The sequence below is a fragment of the Hypanus sabinus genome, chromosome 21, assembly GCF_030144855.1.
Source record: "Hypanus sabinus isolate sHypSab1 chromosome 21, sHypSab1.hap1, whole genome shotgun sequence".
Classification (NCBI taxonomy): domain Eukaryota; kingdom Metazoa; phylum Chordata; class Chondrichthyes; order Myliobatiformes; family Dasyatidae; genus Hypanus; species Hypanus sabinus.
The window spans coordinates 19,555,821-19,576,336 of NC_082726.1; the positions used below are offsets into that span (position 1 = coordinate 19,555,821).

The following is a 20,516-nucleotide window of genomic DNA, read 5'->3' on the forward strand; positions in this document are numbered from 1 at the left end:
TAGTAATAGCAATGACAGTCACTTCTGCCCCTGACAATCTTGCAGTTCTGGTATTCTGCTATTATCTTTCTCACCAAAGACAGATGAAAGACTATTTATTACTTTCATCTGCCATTTCTTTGCCCCATCAATACCTGTCCAGCTTCATTATCCAGTGCTCCAATATCCACTCTCACCCCTCTGCCTACCTGCCTGTCCATACAATGTGTGTCCTTGGATGTCAAGTTTCCAACTATGATCTTCCTTCAGCCACAATGCAGAGATGCCCACATCATAACTGCCAATTTTGAACTATGCTACAAGATCATCTACCTTATTCTGTATACTGTATTTGAATACAAAAACTTCTGTCCTGTATCCATCAACCTTTTGATTTTGGCCCTCGTGACATTTCAACTCATCCCACTGATTGCAATTTTTTCTTCTCAGTCTCACCACACACTGCATTCAGTTGTATACAAACTGCTCCATTCTCTGCTCTATCATTCCAGCTCCTACCCCCCTGCCAAATTAGTTTAGACCAAGCCCAACAGCTCAGCAAACCTACCTGCAAGGACATTGGTACCCTTTGGGTTCAAGTGTAACCTATCCTTTTTGTATAGGTCATACTTTCCCCAGAAAAGATCTCAATCATCCAGAAATCTGAAACCCTGAACCCCTACACCAATTCTTCAGTCATACATTCATCTGCAAAATCATCTTATTCTTACCTTCACTGGCTCATGGCACAATCAGCAATCCAGAGATTACTACCCTGGAGCTCCTGCTTTTCAGGTTTCTGCCTAACTCCCAATACGCTCTCTTCAAGATCTCCTCCCTTTTCTACCCAAGTCATTGGTACCACTCTGTATGACTTTTAGGTGTTCACTCTCCCTTTTAGAGTGCCATGGACCTGATCTGAGACACCCCTGACCCCGGCACCTGGGAGATGTCATACCACCCGGGTGTCTCTTACATGTCCACAGAATCTGCTTTCTGCTCCTACAGTTAAGGAATCCCCTATCACTACTGTACTTGTCTTTACCCCTCTTCCCTTCGGTACCACAGAACCGGACTCAGTGCCATAGACCCGATTGCTGTGGCTTCCCCCTTGTCCTTCCTACCCAGAGCGATATACTTATTGAAATACTCTGCACTGGCTGCCTACTCCCTTTCCCTCCACTGAAATTCACCCAGAAGAGATGGAGCTGGAAAATGATGCTGGATTATTAGATCAGGTATGAACTCGATGAATTCTTTGTGGAGTTACAAGATCCACCTCCTGTCAACGATACAGGAGGTATGTAATCAGTTGGTGTTTCTGGGGTGTGAGTTGGGATTCACATAGCACATCAGGAAAACAAACAGCCAGCAGGCCAGTGCCAGTGAACCTACTTACAGGAACAACTGCCCTCTGGCCGGCTTCCGAGTCAGTCACCAGATCATAAACGTGACACTGAGGAGAGGTGGTGTGCTGACGTCTGTAGGCAAAGAGCTGACACACAACACTGCAGGATGGAACACTTTTAATCTGTACCGGAACAGCAGTGACGCCAGGCCATACAAGGTCCAAGCTGGGAGATACAACTTAGGTTTACGTCATCAGATTTCAAACCACTCACCCCAACCATACCTTCCTCCCACCACCCCCCTACACTTTCCCCTCTCTGCCAAATTCACCAATATCACTTTGCAATAGAAATTTGAGATGCAGAATCCAAAAGCTTTTGCGTGGAAGATGGCATCTTTCTGTCCATCACTTAAGTTTCTACTGTACAGACCTTCATTAAAAACACTGAATCAACATCTGTCAGGAAGCAGAACCCCTGGGAATAGCTGCAGGAGTGCACGACGGCTGGTCATCTGGAACTTTGGCCTTGAGTGCGAAACTCCACTCCTATCCTCAGGTCAAGTCCACCCGGTCTTTACTCTCGATGGACCAGCACAAACAAACCCAGCAGAACGAGCACTGCATACTGTGGAACAAATCAATTCATTTTTAAATAGAGAAAGCAGGGAAAGCCGTGAAACACTGGCATCAGGAATGTGTTAAGATTCAGGTTACCTTAAATTTTGGGTAGTCATTCATGAGAATGGTCACAATGCCTATATAAGGAACAAACCTGGAAAAACAAGGTCAAATGTGTTAAGGGCAGAAACAATTCTGTAATATGAAGTTAAAATACAAAAGGTACCAATTATAATAATTTAATTATTAATGGGGAAAGGATGCACCCTTTTAAACTTCATTGATCTAAATATGAAAACCTGACTCTTTAGTGCTTAGACTGATTACAATGAGGCCGTAAGATCCTGTCATCCATCCTTACTTTTCAGTCAATTCACTCAAGCTTGGCTGATCTCACTGAGTTTGGGTAGATTGAGGGGAGGTGGTGGGTTTGAGTGGAGGAAAATGATAATTTCCTGGTAAGTGAATTAGCTTAGATTACAACAAACATATTTTAACACAATCTAGTGACTGTCAGATGAAGGAACTAAATCCTACTGGAACATTTTTCTTTACTCTGGCCCACATATATCTTTCAAAACAAAAACAAACTCAACAAATCTACTTCAGCTCGGAATACTGCACCTCAAATTGTGCTTCCTGTTGTGGCTTCAGCATGTTGGAACTTATTTAGAGACAACATGGCAACAGGCCTTGTGCCTGTGCAGCCCAGTGACAGCCATGTGACCACTTAAACTACCAGCTCATGTGGAAGAAAACCCGATCACCTGGAGGAAGCTTACACAGTCATGGGAAAAGTGCACAGGATCCTTACGGTGGGAATAGAACCCAGGTTGCTGGCTCTGTAATAGTTACACTAACTGCTGTGCTATCATGCCACCATTTACAAAAGGCCATTAGGAGCCAGAATCCCATCGATTCTGCGCCACCATTCCACAGTGCTGGTTTATTATCCCTCTCAACCCCATTCTGCTGCCTTCTCCCTGTATCCGTCAACACCATGATTAGTAAAGAACCTATCAACCTCTGCCAAAAATACACCCCATGACACGGCCTCCACAGCCATCTGCAGCAAAGAATTCCACAGATTCACCTGCCTACCTCTGGCTAAAGAAATTCCTCCGCATCTTTGTTTTAGAGACATTTCTTCTAATCTGAGGCCTTGCCTTCAGGTAGTAGACTCCCTCTTTATTAGATCCTCTCAACGTCCACTCTCTTTAGGCCTTTCAATATTTGACAGGCTTCAATGAGACCCCCATCCAGGTATTCTTCTAAACTTCAGCAAGTACAGGCCATCAGGAACTCTGCTATTCATTATGTACACGTGCAACCGATGATAGTCAATATGCAGTTTTATCCTGGTTTCCAGGATACAAGTTTGCACTAATATGCCCTTCAGCAGGGGAAGGGAAGGAGAGGTATCAGTTTACTCTATGGGCTGGGGGTCAAAGTGACAACAGCTGCAGCAAAGCGCTAACCCGTTAGTCAGAACACTAGATTTATTTGTTTATAAAGTGGAATTGGGGACTTTAGCTGCTCTGTTTTCATTATAGTTATGCTCAATACTATTTTCAGTCTGATTACAATTCTCAACACCTGGAACATTATCCACAAAGAGCTTCATTTCATTTTTATACAATTCCTTTAAATATAACTGAGCGTTCCCAAATGGATTTTGGATTGAAATTGCTGTCTGAGCCAGACTTATGAATACATGCTATAATTTTCAGTAATGGTGCAAGAGTAATATATGGGATTCATTTCAATCATTAAGTTTATATTAGCAAAAATTCATCAGCTCAGTATAAAATGCTGCACAAGTGCAAAGTAGGCTGGAGTAATGACTTGGGACCAACTTCTGAGTTCACAGATGACCAAGGATTAAACATTCTGAAAACTGATGAGCAAATTTTCATATCCCCACAGACCTGAGGACTTAAGTACTCTGTAAAAATGTATTTACAAATTGAAAAACGATTAACCCCAGTTCAGAGATACTTCGCTAAATTTCAATTTGCACAAATCTGCATGATGCCTCAAAAAGAATAATTACAGAGGTTTTTTTCCACTGACATGATTCAGATGGATATTTGTAATCCATATTCTTAGTAATGGGTAGCTGTCAGGCTTAAAATGCAATTTTACGATAATTTTCTACATTCCCTGAGGTCCAGCAAATATATTAATATATATGTATCAAAGACAATTTGAAAACTAAAAGCCTTTATTTGCATTATGTTCTGGGATTTTAATGTAAATGAAACAGCACTCTATTTTGTACTGAACAGGATGATCTCTACATTTATTATAGCACAATTTGTAAATCATTACCACTCCAAATAAAGCTAGCAAAGTCATCAAATTCTTTTAAAAGAAATTCACTAAAACTGGATTTTAGAGCAGGATATATAGCCTACCAAGCCGCCACTGAGATTTCCAAGTGGACCCAAATGCCAATGCAAATACATATTGAATTAGATAGCATTACAATGGCTTGTAAAATTGAACTTGAAACATCAGGCAATCATCCCCCTGTTCCTCCCCTACCCGGTATAGAAACTAAAAGTTGGTAGATATTTGTAGTGGAGCTGGATGCTAGCTTCAGTGCTATGGATAAAAGTCTCGAGTAAACTGGAACAAGTCATTAGTGCAAAAACTGTGCGTTTCGATGTACATGTGGTAAATAAATTAATTAGAAAGAACAGTGAATCTTCAAACTACAAGCACTCAGCCATGACCAAAAATAAATTACCAGTCGTCACCACTGTCACTACCACTTGCCTAACAGTACTAGTTATAAATCTTTTGCTTGACATACAATTATGACAGGGCACAGCCAGTAACAGTGTGAAATTATATCTGGCATTTGTACCATGCAGGCTGGACAGCAGTTAATGCCACACATTTCAAAGATTTATCCAGTACTATGTACCACTAAAAGAAAACATTTCACACTTCATATACATTAATGCAACTATCCCAGGAACGTTGAGGTCACAGCAAAGTTGTGTGCTGCTCAAAATTTATAATCCATCAACGGACTTTGGGGAAAAAATAGAATGATTCTGAACAAACACGGCAAAAGAACATCTTTCCAAACAACACTATCCTTGCTTCTGAATGTGGCAGTTTAGGTAGATTATAGTGAGTGGCTGTAAAACTTAGAGCTGCTCTAGTCTGTAAATGCAGGACCCCCGTGAAAACGGCTACATTATCGTACCACCATAATTCTGGATTACCCATTGAAAGGCCCATGATTTGAATATCAAGTTAAGGATTTAATTATAGCGAACTAATTTACAAAAATAGTAAATCTCAGAGGTCTTTTAAGTAGACAAAAGATGGGGAGGGTTGTAGGACAAGGAATGTGTAACTTCACCAATCTACCACTATTAGAACGTGGATACAGATTGTGAGAGGGACATTAAGAGACAAAAAAGCACTAGAACTGCCTCCTGTGTTACACTAAACTCAATTACATGTTTCTTTACTGAGTTTGCTTTGTAAAAAATCATGCACTCGGTATAGCAACCATGTCTTCTTTCAAGAGAGAATTTAGATTTAGGCCTCTGTTCAGCTCCACTTCTCTTACTGATGTTTAGTGCATGTGGCCTCTCTGGCATCCTGGTAAGTTTGGTGCTTGGTTCAGCAATCAATGTCTTTTCCTTTTCATGTTCCCAGAGCATTTTTGGATTCCTTTTACATTTCTTGCTAGTCTGTTCTCAAGCCCTCTCTCTTTGCCTCACTTACTTTTTACTTCTGAAGCCTGTAATCTGACTGGCACTTTAATTGTTTTAACAGCCTGGCACCTTCCAGCTTATTTTCTGTTCTATTTTACTATCTTTTTAGTCATTACAGGAGCTATTTCCTAAAGTTTGGAAAGCACCTTCCAGCTGAAGCACAGTATTCAGTATGTAGATGCGAAACAAAATGTCCAACTCACCCACGAGCTCTTCCCACAACATCTTTTTTCTCTAGCCAATGTTGTCCCTGCCTGTACAGGCCTCTGTCATCAACAGCGTTGTTGTCACCTTTCGTCAGGAACTTGATGTCACCATTTTCTCTAGAGGGGAGGGAACATTCCTTTAGCACTTGGTTCACAATAAGTAGAAGCTTAGAGAGTGTAATTTATAAAAGGATAATTTTAAATTTGACAACCTATGTCAATGGCTTTTAGGTATACAGCACTTTTAATTGTGCAAAGCATCAACAATAGGGTATAACAAATATCTTAGGAGGAACCAAGAGGGATTGGGGCAGCAAAGCTTCGACTCAAGGTGACAGTGTCAAAAGATGGACATTTATGAAGTACAGACATCTCACAAAATTGCAGGGTTGAAAATGATGGGTTGATTAGGTGCTAAAATGCAAACAGGGCATTGCTCTTTTTTTTGCGGACGTGAAAGATTTGTATGAATTTGTCCAGTATCATCACTTCAGGGTACAGAGAGACAACAAACTTTCATATGACGGCAGTGACTTTAGCTAGAGGTTTGAGTGGAATACATCAGCAAATGGCCCTCTTCAAGAAGTGACGAATAAGAGAATTCCTGTGTGTATGCAAGCTGAACTGCAACCTTACAATCTTAATCAAATTCCATGATGTATCCAGGAAACACCTCAATATACAGCCCTCAGTTTTTCAAACACACATACACAGCCCTCTCTAGGAAAGCAAGAGTACATGCAATAGCTGCAAGAACACCGATTGTCCTTTGATCTTAAAAATGTATAATTTATATATAATTGCTATTGTGTGTTGACTGTACCTACATGCTTGTGATACTGCTGAAATTTCATTGCACCTGTACCTCACTAACTATGCACACGACAATAATCTCAATTTAACTACTTCTCTGCTCATTGGAGTTCAGAACAGTTAGAAAACTGTTGCAATTATATGAACAAAATTCTCGTTCATCATTTATAATTAAATTTAGTGTCTTGCAAATTTCGACTGATGTACGGTGAAGAGCATTTTAACTGGCCGATACACAGCCTGGTGTGGAGGCTCCAATGCACAGAACCGAATGAAGCTACAGAGCGTTGTAGATGCAGGCAGCTCCACCGTGGCCACAACCCTCACTGCCATTGAGGAGGGTTCATAAAGAGGTGAAGCCTCCAGAAGGCAGCACCTATCATTAAAGACCCTCACCATCCGGGACATGTACTCTTTGCCTTAGGGAGGAGGAACAGAAGCCTGAAGACTCAAACTCAAGAATGTTTTAAGAACAGCCTTTTCTCCTCCAACATCAGAGTTCTGAACACTACTTTGCTATTCAGCTTTTGCACTATTTATTTATTTTTGTAACATATAGTAATTTTTTTGCATCACTGCCACAAAACAAATATCACAACTTCTGTTAGTAGTAATGAACTTGGTTGTGATTCTAGAGCGGGAAAAGGGAAGGGAAAACAAGTTGCTTATAGGCAAGGTAAAGCCAAAAATAAGGAGGATCTTTATTGTCAGCACTTCCTATGATTCTCTTTGTTCTTGGGAAAAGGTAGGAGATTGAAGAAAGGAGCAAAGCATTTCAAATCAGAGTTTGCACATTACCCAGTAGAAAGAGAAATAAGATTTCCATCTTACCACAAGGGAGCTCACTTTACAAAAAAGGGTTACAGACATTTTAAACAATCTGGTTTCCTGGCTTTGGGCCACTTACTTCTCATGAATTTTCAGTACTCTGTGTACTATTGGAATTTCTCGTCCCTCAATTCTGAAGACAACAATTTCACCAACTCTAATGGGATCCTCGACTCGATTTGTCAGGAATAGAAGATCCCCTCGATGGAATGCAGGTTCCATACTCCCACTGAAATAAATCAAGAGATCAAAGTAAACCCAGCTCTTTCAGAAAGGGAAGTGTATTGGCATAAAAATCAATACAAACATTCCATCTCAACTATCATTAGTTTAAAAGAGAGGTGCATTTCCAATCATGCCATCAGGCCTCTGGCATCTTACTCACACAGTGAGCTAACTATTCAGCAGTGCTCGTTATCATAGTCAACCACAATACAACCAGGTGACTATTCATGTCTGGTAGACATCACTAAATTACAGAGGTCATGATCTTTGGTTCATACGAAATTTAATTGCAATGTTTTACATTAAAATTTTGGGATAAAATTCTACAACTTAGATAATTTAGATAGCAATTTATTCAAATTTGATATGTTAATTTTCAGAAGGAAATTATTTTCAATGCAATCATTTTATTTGCTAAATCAAAAGGCAATTAATAATTACCACATTATTCTCCAGTCAGGCAATACCTGTAGATGGAAACAGTTAAGATTACAGGTTGCTCACATGTTTTTTCAAGTGACTTGGAATATCAAAGTAATCCTCTCTCCACAGACACTGCCTGACCTATAAATTACTTCCACCATCTTCAGTTTTCATTCCAGATTTGTAATATCCACTAAAGTCTTCCCTCAAAGACTGATAATGCAATCTCCTTCAATGCTTAAGGTCCAAGTATATGCACTCAATAGAGATGAAGATTGCATCAGAAACCTGCTGTACACTAAACCTTAGGGACATTCTCACAGATAGCTAAATTCTTCAAATTGATCTGCATTCTATAACAAAGAATGCTGCACAAAAATACAAGCTGGCTATCAGGTGGGGTATAATCTTGCAAATATAGACCCTTTTTATAGAAAGCAGAAAAAAAATCATCGTACCTTTAAAATTAAAATAACTATGTTCAATATTTTTGTTAATTATCAACAGCACAACAGATTAAATCATGTACATATTATTTACAATGTTTCTATACATCAGAAAATACCTCAGGAGTTCTACAGTGATTAAAATTTGTACAAATTTGTTCTGTACACATGTAGTACAAAGAAAACGATGTGTTTCAGATGAAGGGAAAGTGCTTGCATTTATATAATACCATAATCACATTCTTATCACGTAGCAAACATTTTTCTTTAAACTTTGGACAGACAGTAGATAGCTTACAAAAGGCCGCATCCACAAAAAGAAACAGTCAATAGATACTATACCATTCAATGTTACACAGGAATGCCCAGGATTAGCAGCTGGTTCAGACTTACAATTTCTGATGCCAGGGTGCTAACCCCTACATTAAATCTGCTTACAAGAGGGAATATTCCTGCCACATCCACTTTGTTACTCTCTAAATGACAAATACTTCTATTTCCATTTCTTCTAGCACATCAGAAGTTCATTATAAATGGCTGGACACTCAAAAAATTATATACCAATATGAATGAAAACTTTTTGAAAAGTAGTAAGTGATCATTGCATTCCACAGCATTGAGTTATGTAACTTGATACAAACAATCACAGAATGCAAAAAGAACCCATTTAAAATGTGAATATATTTACAAGATGCTCACAAAATGCTGATGGAACACACAGCAGGCCAGGCAGCATCTATAAGGAGAGGCACTGTCGACGTTTTGGGCCGAGACCCTTCGTCAGGTCTCAGCCTGAAACGTCGACAGTGCTTCTCCTTATAGATGCTGCCTGGCCTGCTGTGTTCCACCAGCATTTTGTGTGTGTTGTTTGAATTTCCAGCATCTGAAGATTTCCTCGTGTTTACAAGATGCTGCCTGATCTGGTTTAGAGGGTAAATAAAAGGAAGCTATTCCCATCACATTAGTCAGCAGTTCAAAAACGGACTGGGGGACAGAGACATATTTATGTTTCTTTTTTTTGGCAAAGATACACATCTTATTCCTGGGATAGAAGGCTTAATGCTATGAAGGCAGGTGGAGACTAAGCTGATATTTTCTAGAATCAAGGAAGAGGAGATCTGACTTTATTGTTAAAGGGATTCACAGGGTAGACATGCTATTGGTCATCATACCTGAGGTAGACTCTGAAAAGGATCAGATTTTGAGGATAGCGATGAAGAGAAATTTAATCACCCAGAAGACACTGGGTCTTTGGAATTCTCCAGCTAATGGAGCCATGGCAGATCAGTCACACAGTACGTTCAAGGTAGATGAGATTTTAAAGGATATAGGGTTAGTGCAGGAAAATAGCGCAGAGACACATGATCATATTTAACAAAGAGAAGCCAAATGGCCTAAACTACAGCTTGTTTCCCCTTATAATGATTTCAGTCTTTAAACTAAAACAATTTCATAGATCCTCAATGCACAATTCAAAGCAAATCAATCATGTCTGACCCCAACTCCACACATTTTATACCACAAATGATACAATATTGCAATATATTCAATATGCAAAGTAGAATTTCCAAGTGATTTCGATATCTTGATGGAATGAACCAAAGGTGGCGAGAGAGGAGTGGAGAAGAAAAAGAGAGCACTCCTTTAACAAACACAACTATCTGAGGAAACTATGAAAATAAGCAAATGAACAGATCAGTAACTCACCTGAGTACAACTACAATTGGACTTTCACTCCCTGTGAGGACCATCAGTCCTTTCCATATCATCAGTGCAGATGATACAATCATACCAAAATTCAACACCTGATAGTACAGCTGAAACAACAAGATTAAACACAGGTAAGATTACAGTGAATATGCATGCAATACCAGCAGTTTTACCTTTCTATAAAACAGTATGACCATGAAGAAGAAACAATGCACTTTAGCTACACCGGTCTCACATCTGGTCAATATCATCAAGTCACTTCAAGATTCATTCCACCAACAGACCACTGTGTGTACAAGTTAATAGGGAGTCACCATCACATACTACTATACAAAGAAGCAAATACCCCAAACTGAAAAAAAAACCAATTGTGTCCTCCAAATTAAATCTGAGTATCATAAACACAAGAGGTTCTTCAGATGCTGAAAATCTTGAGCAATACACATAAAATGCTTGAGGATTTCAGCAAATCAGCATCTATAGAGCAGAATAAACAATGGATGCTGCGGGCTGAGACTCTCCATCAGGACTCATGAAAGATTATGACATTACACATGTTGCTCTTTTGAGCGGCAACCTGCAATATAAACTTCATTTCTTAAAACTAAACATCCACCTGGAAGCGAGAACTTAAAACAGCCCTTGGACACACAACTACAGTATACAATTGCTCCTCTTGTCTTCTAACCTTTCCCAAGCTTTCAGCCAGTAGGTACAGGACAGCAGCTGCAACAGTAATTCATTTACCTTCTGAAAAGTGTCAGATGATATTCAGAGTACTGAACAAATGGAACCAGTTGTTTTCAAGACCTGGCTGTTGACTGGGCTTCTACCCACCAAGTTCACAGAGCCCACTAGAGGGTAGCTGGGATTTGCGATCACGTGTGCACCTTCACAACCAAACTGAAACTTTTTTTAATATGCAAAGGACTGTCTGAATTAGAATGTGCAAGCAATACCTTCTAGATTCTGGAATCCCCATCAGACACAGGAATCAAAGTAAAGGAGAAAAAAATCAGAGAAAAAAAAAGAATGAATATCTTCAAAGAGCTGAAGAAAGCTATCCTGTTGAGTTTAATTTTAAGTAGAAGGGGTTTTAAGCAAATAAGTTTAACTAGGCCATTAAAAACTACTGAGAATTATGTACTTGAGCCTAATCATTAATGGCTAATTCTTATCTGTAAGATTAACAGGGAAATTTTGCACATGTTTGAAAGGGGTCCATTCATTGCACAACTTCTCAATGTGTTTAACTGGATCATATACTGCAGTTTTTTGGTTATGCAATGATGCAATTGATATTATTAAAGATAAAGATCTTTATAAAGATGCAGGCAGCATCTATGGAAATGAATAAACAGTTGATGTTTCAGGCTGAGATCCTTCATCAGGCCCTAAAGCAGCTATTCTTTCACTTACAACAAGATTTGAAGGATTCCAGCCTTGTCTTGCCTGATCTCCATATGACTGAAATCACAAAATAAACTTGGTTCAGAATCTCTGACGTGGCCTAGCAAGTTGTGTAATTGTAAATCAATACAAAAGCTCACTATCTTCTATGTAGCTTGGCATAAACATTACTCATCTTAAACCCGAAATAATAAGAAAAATGGAGACATAACATGAAGAATATTGTGAGGAAGCTGTCAAATTAGTTAAGATTTCTCCATTGTATAGGTGCACTAGTGTGTTATGCAAAATGGTGGCTGCAGGATAAAATGGTATCAGATTGGAAAGTGGTGATAGCATTGAACATTTTTCTTCTTGCAGACTGCTGTCTCAGTCTCTGAGTTATGTGTTTAGACCGACGGTTGCAAAAGATATGTGATACAGGTTTGTATCACTTGGAGATGGAAAAGGGGTAAAACGTGTAGATTTGAGAAGGGTATAAAAAAGGGGGCATGTTTTTAGCTCAGATTTCTATCTTTCCTTAGTTTGGATTGCACCTGGAGCTCGGAGATAGAGAGAAGTCTACCAACGTAGTACTGTATGCCTGTCAGACCCCCAAGGTACTCTCCAGCATTATAAACAGCAGCTCGTTAATTGGTTAACAAGTATTATTATTTTGCTTCCTTCTGTACCTTAAGAATCCTTTCTTCATTTTATTTTCTATATAGCTCTAATAAAGTAGTTTCTATAACCTTTAACATGTGCATAATCCCTCCTTTGTGGATACCTCTTGCTAATGATGCAGAAAAGAACAAGGTTTTAAAAATTTTAAAACATTTCTATTAGAAGTGTCAGATACATATATCAGTCATTTCCCACTGGCTTGACCTGTGGCCCAGAGAGTCTGAGCTACTGAAGTAGATATGCAAAATCCTGAACTGTCAGCCTACTTGAGGTTCAATTCGCTCTGATTGTCACCCACCCCCATGAAGTATTTGGCCAATGGGTTTGGAAAGCAACCGCCTCACTTCAGATACAGTGGCATAACTATTAGAGCTGCTGCCTCACAGGGCAATCCTGGCCTCTGGGAGTGCAGTCTGGATTCTGCAATTGTGAAATAATCCAGGCTTCCTCCTGAATCCCAAAGTCACATGGGTTGGTAGGTTACACAGATGTACTAAACTGCCCCAGTATGTAAGTGACTGATGGAGTCTGGAGAGAGCTGATGATAACGTGAGGAGAATATAATGGGACAAGGATCGGATTAGGTTATCTAGGTTCCTGACTGATGTGCCTACGGACATGTTTCCAGGCTGCATGAACTTACGACATTCAAACAATAACACTAACTCAAGCTAAAGAAATTTTTACCTGCAAATTGAGAGTAACCAGAAGGGTTTGCTTTTGAAAAGGTGGAGGACGGTGAGTATCTGTTAGTTTGTGTTGTCATCGGGTTTGCATACATGAAAGAAGCAACTGCACATCAGAATTCAATTAAGCAACTTTGATAACTGGAAGCAAAACCAACCAATTTCATAGGAACATAACACCGGAAACAGATTATAACATCAACAAGTTACAAATCTGGTTTCTTTTGGTGTTCAAAAAACAGGTTGCATTTCATCAATGATGACAAATCACTGAAAAGAAAGATTAAAGATTAGCTTTATTTGTCACATACAGCAAAATGTGTCATTTTGCATCAAATCAAATCGGTAAGTATTGCGCTGGGCAAGTGCTACCTCCCTTCTGGCACCATCACTGCATGCCCACAACTCACTACAATATGCCTTTGAACTGAGGGAGGAAAGTAGACCTCCTAGAAGAAACCCATGTGGTCACGGGAGAATGTACAAACTTCCTTACAGACAGCAGCGGGAATCGAACCCCAACTGATTTTACAACTGTTGTTAAATGTTGTACTAACTGCTATGCTGCTTCTCTGCAGCAAGAATGAGAGATCATTCTGACAATGAACACTCGCATTGTTTTATAGTAAGCATGATTCATAACTCAAAGGAGATCTTGTAGAGGACAATTAGTCGGGAAAAGATTTTCCTGGAAGATCAGGAAGTAGCTGGAGAACCTTTGGTTATTCAAGATGACATTCAAAGGGACATTGCCTCAAGATTCAAGGGAGAAGATTTAGGATGGAGATGAGAAATAAGTTTTTCCCCCAGAGTGGTGAATCTGTAGAATTATCTGCCCAGGGAAGCAGTTGAGGCTTCTTCACTAAATATATTTAAGATAGTTAGCCAGATTTGTACATATTAGGGGAATTAAGGGTTATAGGAAAAAGGCAGGCAGATGGTGCTGAATTTACAGACAGCTCAGCCATGATCTTATTGAATGGTGGGGCAGGCTCAATGGGCTGGATGGCCTACTCCTGCTCCTATTTCTTATGTTCTTATGCTCCCACATCATTGATGAGAATACAATGAGAGATAATCAAATAGTGGAGAATTTGCAAGTACAATTAAACAGGAAATCAGAATGAGGAGAGTAGTGCACTGGTTTGCTGCCAAGAGGAAATGACAGAATATACATATACAGGAATTTACAACAGAATTATTGGCTACCTGACTTCATTTGTTTGACAAGGCTCAGAGCACATCCACTCGCATCCCTCTGGTGTGGTCAATGTCGGGCGAGGCTTTTCAGTTAGTCAACTTGCAACATTAAAAATTTTGAAAGCAACTTAAATTAAAAACTTTTCCTCTAAGGGAACTGCCATCTCCCACTCACTTTAACACTTTGCCAGCAATAGATCTAATCAATGGGCCACGAGCAGATTTTCCAACATGACAGCTATGAAGCTTATGGTAGACAGCTCTCTCTTTAGTCTCCAAGAGCTAGGGCATGAGGCTACTACTGCTGACTTAAAGCAACAGCAGCACTTCCACTGGAATGCCTGGAGACGTCAAAGATTAGCACTAGCATTTAGGCAAAAGATCTGCCCCAACGAATGCAACAACCAGACTAACTCATGTTTGAAAGATAGCAAATTCCTTAAGTCTCTTTATCTTCCTACGATATAGTCTGGGACCGTTCAGGATTGGGCTACATAGTTTTGTATTTTATAATGAAGCAGATTTGGTCAAAAGCTGAATGGTGCATGAGTATTTACCCGATATGTGTCATTGAATTTGAAAGGAGGAAATGCCAAGCAGCTTAAGGTAAACTAGGTAAATGACTGATGAATAAAATATCAGTGGAGGTGTGAACAGTGCTGGAAAAAAGTTTACTGTTGTACAGGAACTGTTTACATCTCCCCCCTCCCCCCCCGCACCCCCAGGAGAAAGTGTTGTAGTTACCAAAAAGAAGCTGCAGAATATTAGAAATGAAAGAATTAAACTGCTGCTGCAAAATACAACTAATGGTGTAGATCCTGTTCAAAGCAAATGGCAACAGAAGAGCCATGAAAGAGAATAAAAAGGTAGGAGTGATGTATGATGCCAATATTGAAATGAACACAAGGAAATTATTAACAGGCTGCAAGATCACTACAGCAGGATTAATAGCAGACACTAGGGATGGCATCCCAAGTAGTGCAGGGAGTGAGATTACTGAAAGAACAAGGATGGAAATAATGACATTCTCAGGCCATATAAATTCTACCTTAAAACAAAGTGGGTGAAAACGGTCAAATATTCTAATTGTAATTTTCCAATATTCTCATGAACTTTTTCCAATATTCTCATGAACTAAGGTTCTTTTGAGTGAAAAAATGCATGTCATGTTGCTGTTTAAAAATAGGAACCATGCTCTGATGATTTGCCAGAAAATTATTGGACTCCATTATTATGGTAAAAGGAATTGAAAAATTCTAGTTCATCTGTTAAACCAACCTGGACTTGTATAGGACGGTTGTATCATAAGGACTTGATAGAAATTTAAGAAACAATTAAGTTATCAGACAATAAAATATCCAATATATTATAAGCTATTTGGATTCCAAAAGTATTTGGTAAACTCTCATAAAATTTTGGGTTGAGGGTAAAAAAAAGTCTTTTTTTAAAACCTGGCTAGAAAGTTGGCTGAATGAAAAAGGTCGAAACTTTAAAAATCCTTCAAATTACCTTAGAATTTAGATAATTAAGGGATTATTCCAACTACTTATTATCTATATTAATGACTTGGATGAAGGGACTGACTGCATTGCTGCTAACTGAGCAGACAATACCAAGAATGGTAAGTTAGCAGGTTGCGCAAAGTACATAAAGTGCTTGCGAAGGAGTACTCATGAGTTATATGAGGGGTCAAGAATTTTGAAGACAGAATGCAATGTGGGAAAATATGAAGTTATGCAATCTAGAAAGGAGGAGGAAAAGGTAAAGTAGTATTCAACCAAGACAACAAAATGTTCCAACAGAGAGGGTTCTGGGGTCCTGGTACATCCAAGTCCAAAGAGCTAGATATAGCAAGAGGATGGTAGAGGTTCTGGTGCAATGTTACAGGGCCCTGGTGAAATCACGTCAGTCCTGGTCTCCATATTTAATGGACATTACACTTTCATAGCAGGAGTGCTAATAAGGTTCACTGGGTTGATTTGTAGCATTAAGAGCTTGGCATAAAAAAGATTGAAGAAATCATAGGAATAAAGAAGATTCTTAGTGAAATAAAAACCTCTCAGCAAGATTGACAGGATGGAAACAGAGGATATTTCCTCTTGTGGATATCTAGAATAAGGGGCACAATTTAGTGAGCTCCCATTTCAAACAGATGTGGAGAAATACATTCTCCGAGGAATTCTTTTGATTTCTTTCCCCCAAAGAGCTATGGAGAAGGAGTCATTAAATATAGTTTAAGCATTTAAACTAGAAGACTTGAGGAGTTCTGAGAGAGTTACACTGAAATACTGGGGGGGGGGGGGGCAACATGGCCTTACTGAATCAGAAACATGAGAAAATCTGCAGATGCTGGAAATCCAAGCAACACACACAAAATGCTGGAGAAATTCAGAAGGCAAAACTTATGTTGGCCTGCTGAGTTCCTCCAGCAGTTTGTGTGTGTGTTACTGAATCAGGTTTAATATCACTGGCACATGTCGTGAAAATTGTTTTGTGGCAGCAGTACATTGCAAAACATAATAAAAACTATAAATTACAATGAATTAAATTTGAGATAAATTTGTGAGAGGTACAGATGAGAAACTGCTGGATTCTGGTTTTCACCAAAACGTGGTTAAACAACATGCCCAACTTGGTATTTCAACTCGAAGACATGATGCTGTTCTGCAAAGACAGAATCTCCAAGGGAAATCCAAAGGTGGAATCTGTGTGTAAATGAACAAAGATTGGTGCACAAACTCATCTGTAGTCAGCAGTCAATGATCTGGGGAAGTCGAGCATCTTACAATTAAATGCTGCTAAGGGAGTTTACAAGCATCTGGGCGGACTTCAATCACGTCAACCTGCAGTACGTTTTACCAAAATTCCACCGACACATCACCATGGCCAGTAGGGGATAAGACTGGACCATGTTTATACAAACTGACATGGCACTTACAAAACCATCCCATGCTCTCAACTGGCCCCAGTGACTGCATCTCCATAATGCCGACCCCAGCTGAAAATGGAGAAACCAGTCAAGTGGACCATCACTGTATGGCCTAACGTGACAATCTCTGTGCTCCTGGACTGTTTTGAACGGGTTCACTGGCAGATGTTCAAGGAGGCCAGCACAAACTGCACGGCACAGACCTAAAGGAATATGCCTCATTATCAGTCACTGGCTATATAAGTGTGTACCTTAAAGGTTATCTTATGGCCGAACCAGAAGCTCAGGCTGAATGCTTAGGTGCACTCCCTACTCAAAGCATGGGATGTTGCCATCAAGTCCAGTGACACAACAGCTCTCAGAGCAGCCAGGAGAAATCTCATCTTAGACACCAAGAGGGCAAATACCATCCAAGCACAAAAAATTCAGGAAGACCTGTCTGATAACAACTCCCGTGTATGTTGCTTGGCATCAAGAATGTTCCTGACTATCCAACAGAAACAATGTCGACCATACCATTGACACCTCCCTCCCTGATGTTCTAAACAACTTTTATACATACTTCAAGGCAGTGCAACACAATGTCAGCCACAAAAGCTACCCGCCCCCCCCCCCCCCCAGGTGAGCAGCCACTGCCTAACAGCAGCAGACAGAAGGACTCTGCAGATAGTCAACACCCATAAAGCAACTGGGGGATAAACAACATCCTACGCTGAGTATTCAGGAAGTGTACACATCAACTCACTGACATCGTCACGGACATCTTAAACACTTCACTCATCCAAGGCGCTGCTGCAAAAGCTTTAAATCAGCCATCATTGCTGTACCAAAGAACTCTTTAGCTGCAGAACTAAACAACTACCATCCGGAAGCACTAAGCACTGATACCAATCATCATGAAGTGTTTTGAACGACTGGTAATGGCACACATCAAAATCTCCATTCCTGCCACATTGGACTCTCACCAACAGAATCACTCTACAACAGATGTCATAGCATCTGTCATGCACCCGGCTCTGACACACCTAGAAAACAAGGACACATGTCAGAATGCTGTTTCCAGATTTCAGTTCAGCTTTGAACAATATTGTTCCACAGACCTTGGTGAATGAACTCCTACCCTTTGGTCTGAATACACCAGTGTGCAACGGGGTGTTGGACTTTCTAAGCATCAGACCAGATAGGATGCACAACTACTCCACCCAACCCATCATCCTCAAACCGGGTGCCCCCCACCACCTCCCCCAGGGGCTGTGTGCTGAGTCCATTGCTATACAGGTTGCTCACACATGACGGCATGGACAAATACCCCAGTAATCACATCGTCAAGCTCACTGATGACACGACAAGTGGTAAGGTCATCACCAAAAACAATGAGTCAGCTTACAGAGGATGCGAAAGAGCTCGAGGATGGGTGCCAGGCAAATAGCCTCTTCCTTAAAGTCAACTCACTTTTATTGTCATATCGACCATATCTGCTGGTACAGTCCATAGTAAAAATGAGGCAACGTTTTATCAGGACCACGGTGTTACATGACACAGTACAAAAACACTAGACTATAGACCTACCCAGGACTGCATAAAGTGCACAAAACAGTGCAGGCATTACAATAAATAATAAACAGGACAATAGGGCAGTAAGGTGTCAGTCCAGGCTCTGGGTATTGAGGAGTCTGATAGCTTGGGGGAAGAAACTGTTACAAAGGAGATGGTTATTGACTCACATCACTCACACTCCATTTTACATTGCTGGCACAGCAGTGGAAACTGCAAGCGGTTTCAAACTCCAGGGAGTTGCACATCCACACAACCTCTCGTTGTCCCAGAACACGTTATACCCAATCAGGAAAGCTCACCGTCTCTACTTTCCGAGGAGGCTGAAGAGAGCTGGACTTTGCACATCCATACTCACATCATTCTATAGATGTGCATTAGAGCAAGCTGACAAGCTGCATTGCTACTGGGTGTAGAAACTGCACTGGAGCTCACAGGCAAGTTCTACAATGGGCAGCGAAAACTGCCCAAAACATCACTGATACCAGACTACCCATCAATTACATATATCCAGAAAAGTACTAGAAAAAGGCCAGTAGCTCACTCCAAACAGGGAGGAGACTACTTAGCATACACACTAAAACTACCACACTCAGAAACAGTTACTTTTCCCAAGCAGTAAGGCTGATCAACATCTCCACCTCTATATTATTTCCCAAGTCATCATATGTACAGCCTAGCATAACTTTATGTATTTATATATGAATTCACATTTATTATGTGTTTATTATTTTGTGTTTTTTTTTGTGTTGCATCGGATCCGGAGTAACAATTATTTCGTTTTCCTTACACTGTGTACAGGAAATGACATTAGCCAGTCCTGCAAGGTTTGAAGAAAAAGTGAGTGCAACTGGAGCCCACTCCTATTAATGACGTGTCCTAAACCAAGGAACAGAAAACTGCGCGGAACAAGCAGAGATATGGATTAAGGTCACAACGCAGCTTTGATTCTCAAGTACAGTTGAACGCCCGCCCATTTTGTACGTTAAGTTACCAAACGTGGCGAAAAGGCTTTCCAGATGGAGACACCCAGTCCACATTGCTGGGCTCTGCGAACACTCAGGCTCCCGTAACCGGATCACAGCGGCGCCCTCCTTCCACTTTCCCCAAAATTGTGATGGTGCATCCGAAAGCAGCTCACAGAACGGGAGAGGGAATCACCAAACGTGGGGTGGGGGCAAAACAGCCGAGCGTGTGTGTGTGGGGAGGAACCAGGGAGTACGGGCGGAATCCGCCGCCCGGGGGGTAAAAGGGCTGATGTACCATGGGGGGACCGATGCCCCGGGGAGAGGGAACCGATACTCTAGGGTGGTGGGGGGGGGGGGTTGCTCCTGAAGGAGAGGGTGGACCCGCTGACCTGCCGCTTATTCATTCGCCGCACATCGTTGAGGAAATCCAGCGACAGCATGATGCCGAGTGCTCCGTGTCCCCGTCGGGCGTCTCTCTCGGTGCCCGGCGCTTCCTCCCGCCGGCCAATCGCACCAGAAGCGGACTCGGCCCCGCGCCACACCGGAAGTCGCCCTGCTTCAAACACAACTTTATTCGCAGCCGCCAACGGACAAAGCGCGAGGGCGGGGCCAAAGCTGGCGCGCTTCCCTCAAGGAACTTAGACGGGCGCCCCCTCTCGGCCGGGATGTCCACAACAGCGAACAATGGCAGGCAATGCTTTCCTCCCTGTCGGCTCAGTGGCTACATCCTGTTAATTAACCAGGAGTTATTGGTTAATAACTTAGTT

At 40.8% G+C, this 20,516-nt stretch overlaps 1 protein-coding gene across 1 annotated transcript; it reads right to left on the reverse strand.

Annotated features, from left to right (window-relative positions):
- Window positions 1-1,488: 1,488 nt before the first annotated feature.
- sec11a (SEC11 homolog A, signal peptidase complex subunit) lies at window positions 1,489-20,322 on the reverse strand. Its single transcript, XM_059946119.1, has 6 exons — window positions 20,139-20,322; window positions 10,337-10,446; window positions 7,615-7,764; window positions 5,892-6,011; window positions 2,045-2,102; window positions 1,489-1,955 (listed from the first exon to the last, which is right to left on the reverse strand). The coding sequence occupies exons 1-6, from the start codon at window positions 20,187-20,189 to the stop codon at window positions 1,905-1,907; spliced, it is 540 nt and encodes a 179-aa protein (XP_059802102.1). The 5' UTR covers window positions 20,190-20,322; the 3' UTR covers window positions 1,489-1,904.
- Window positions 20,323-20,516: the final 194 nt, after the last annotated feature.

What these genes read in the sequence shown, in the direction of transcription:
- sec11a (XM_059946119.1), bottom strand. Translation starts at nt 20,189, where the DNA reads ATGCTGTCGCTGGATTTCCTCAACGATGTGCGGCGAATGAATAAGCGG. An exon ending in GGCGAATGAATAAGCGGCAG is followed by an intron (nt 10,447 to 20,138) that starts GTCAGCGGGTCC and finishes TTGTTGTTTCAG; the next exon opens with CTGTACTATCAGGTGTTGAA. An exon ending in GTACTGAAAATTCATGAGAA is followed by an intron (nt 6,012 to 7,614) that starts GTAAGTGGCCCA and finishes CCTCCCCTCTAG; the next exon opens with AGAAAATGGTGACATCAAGT.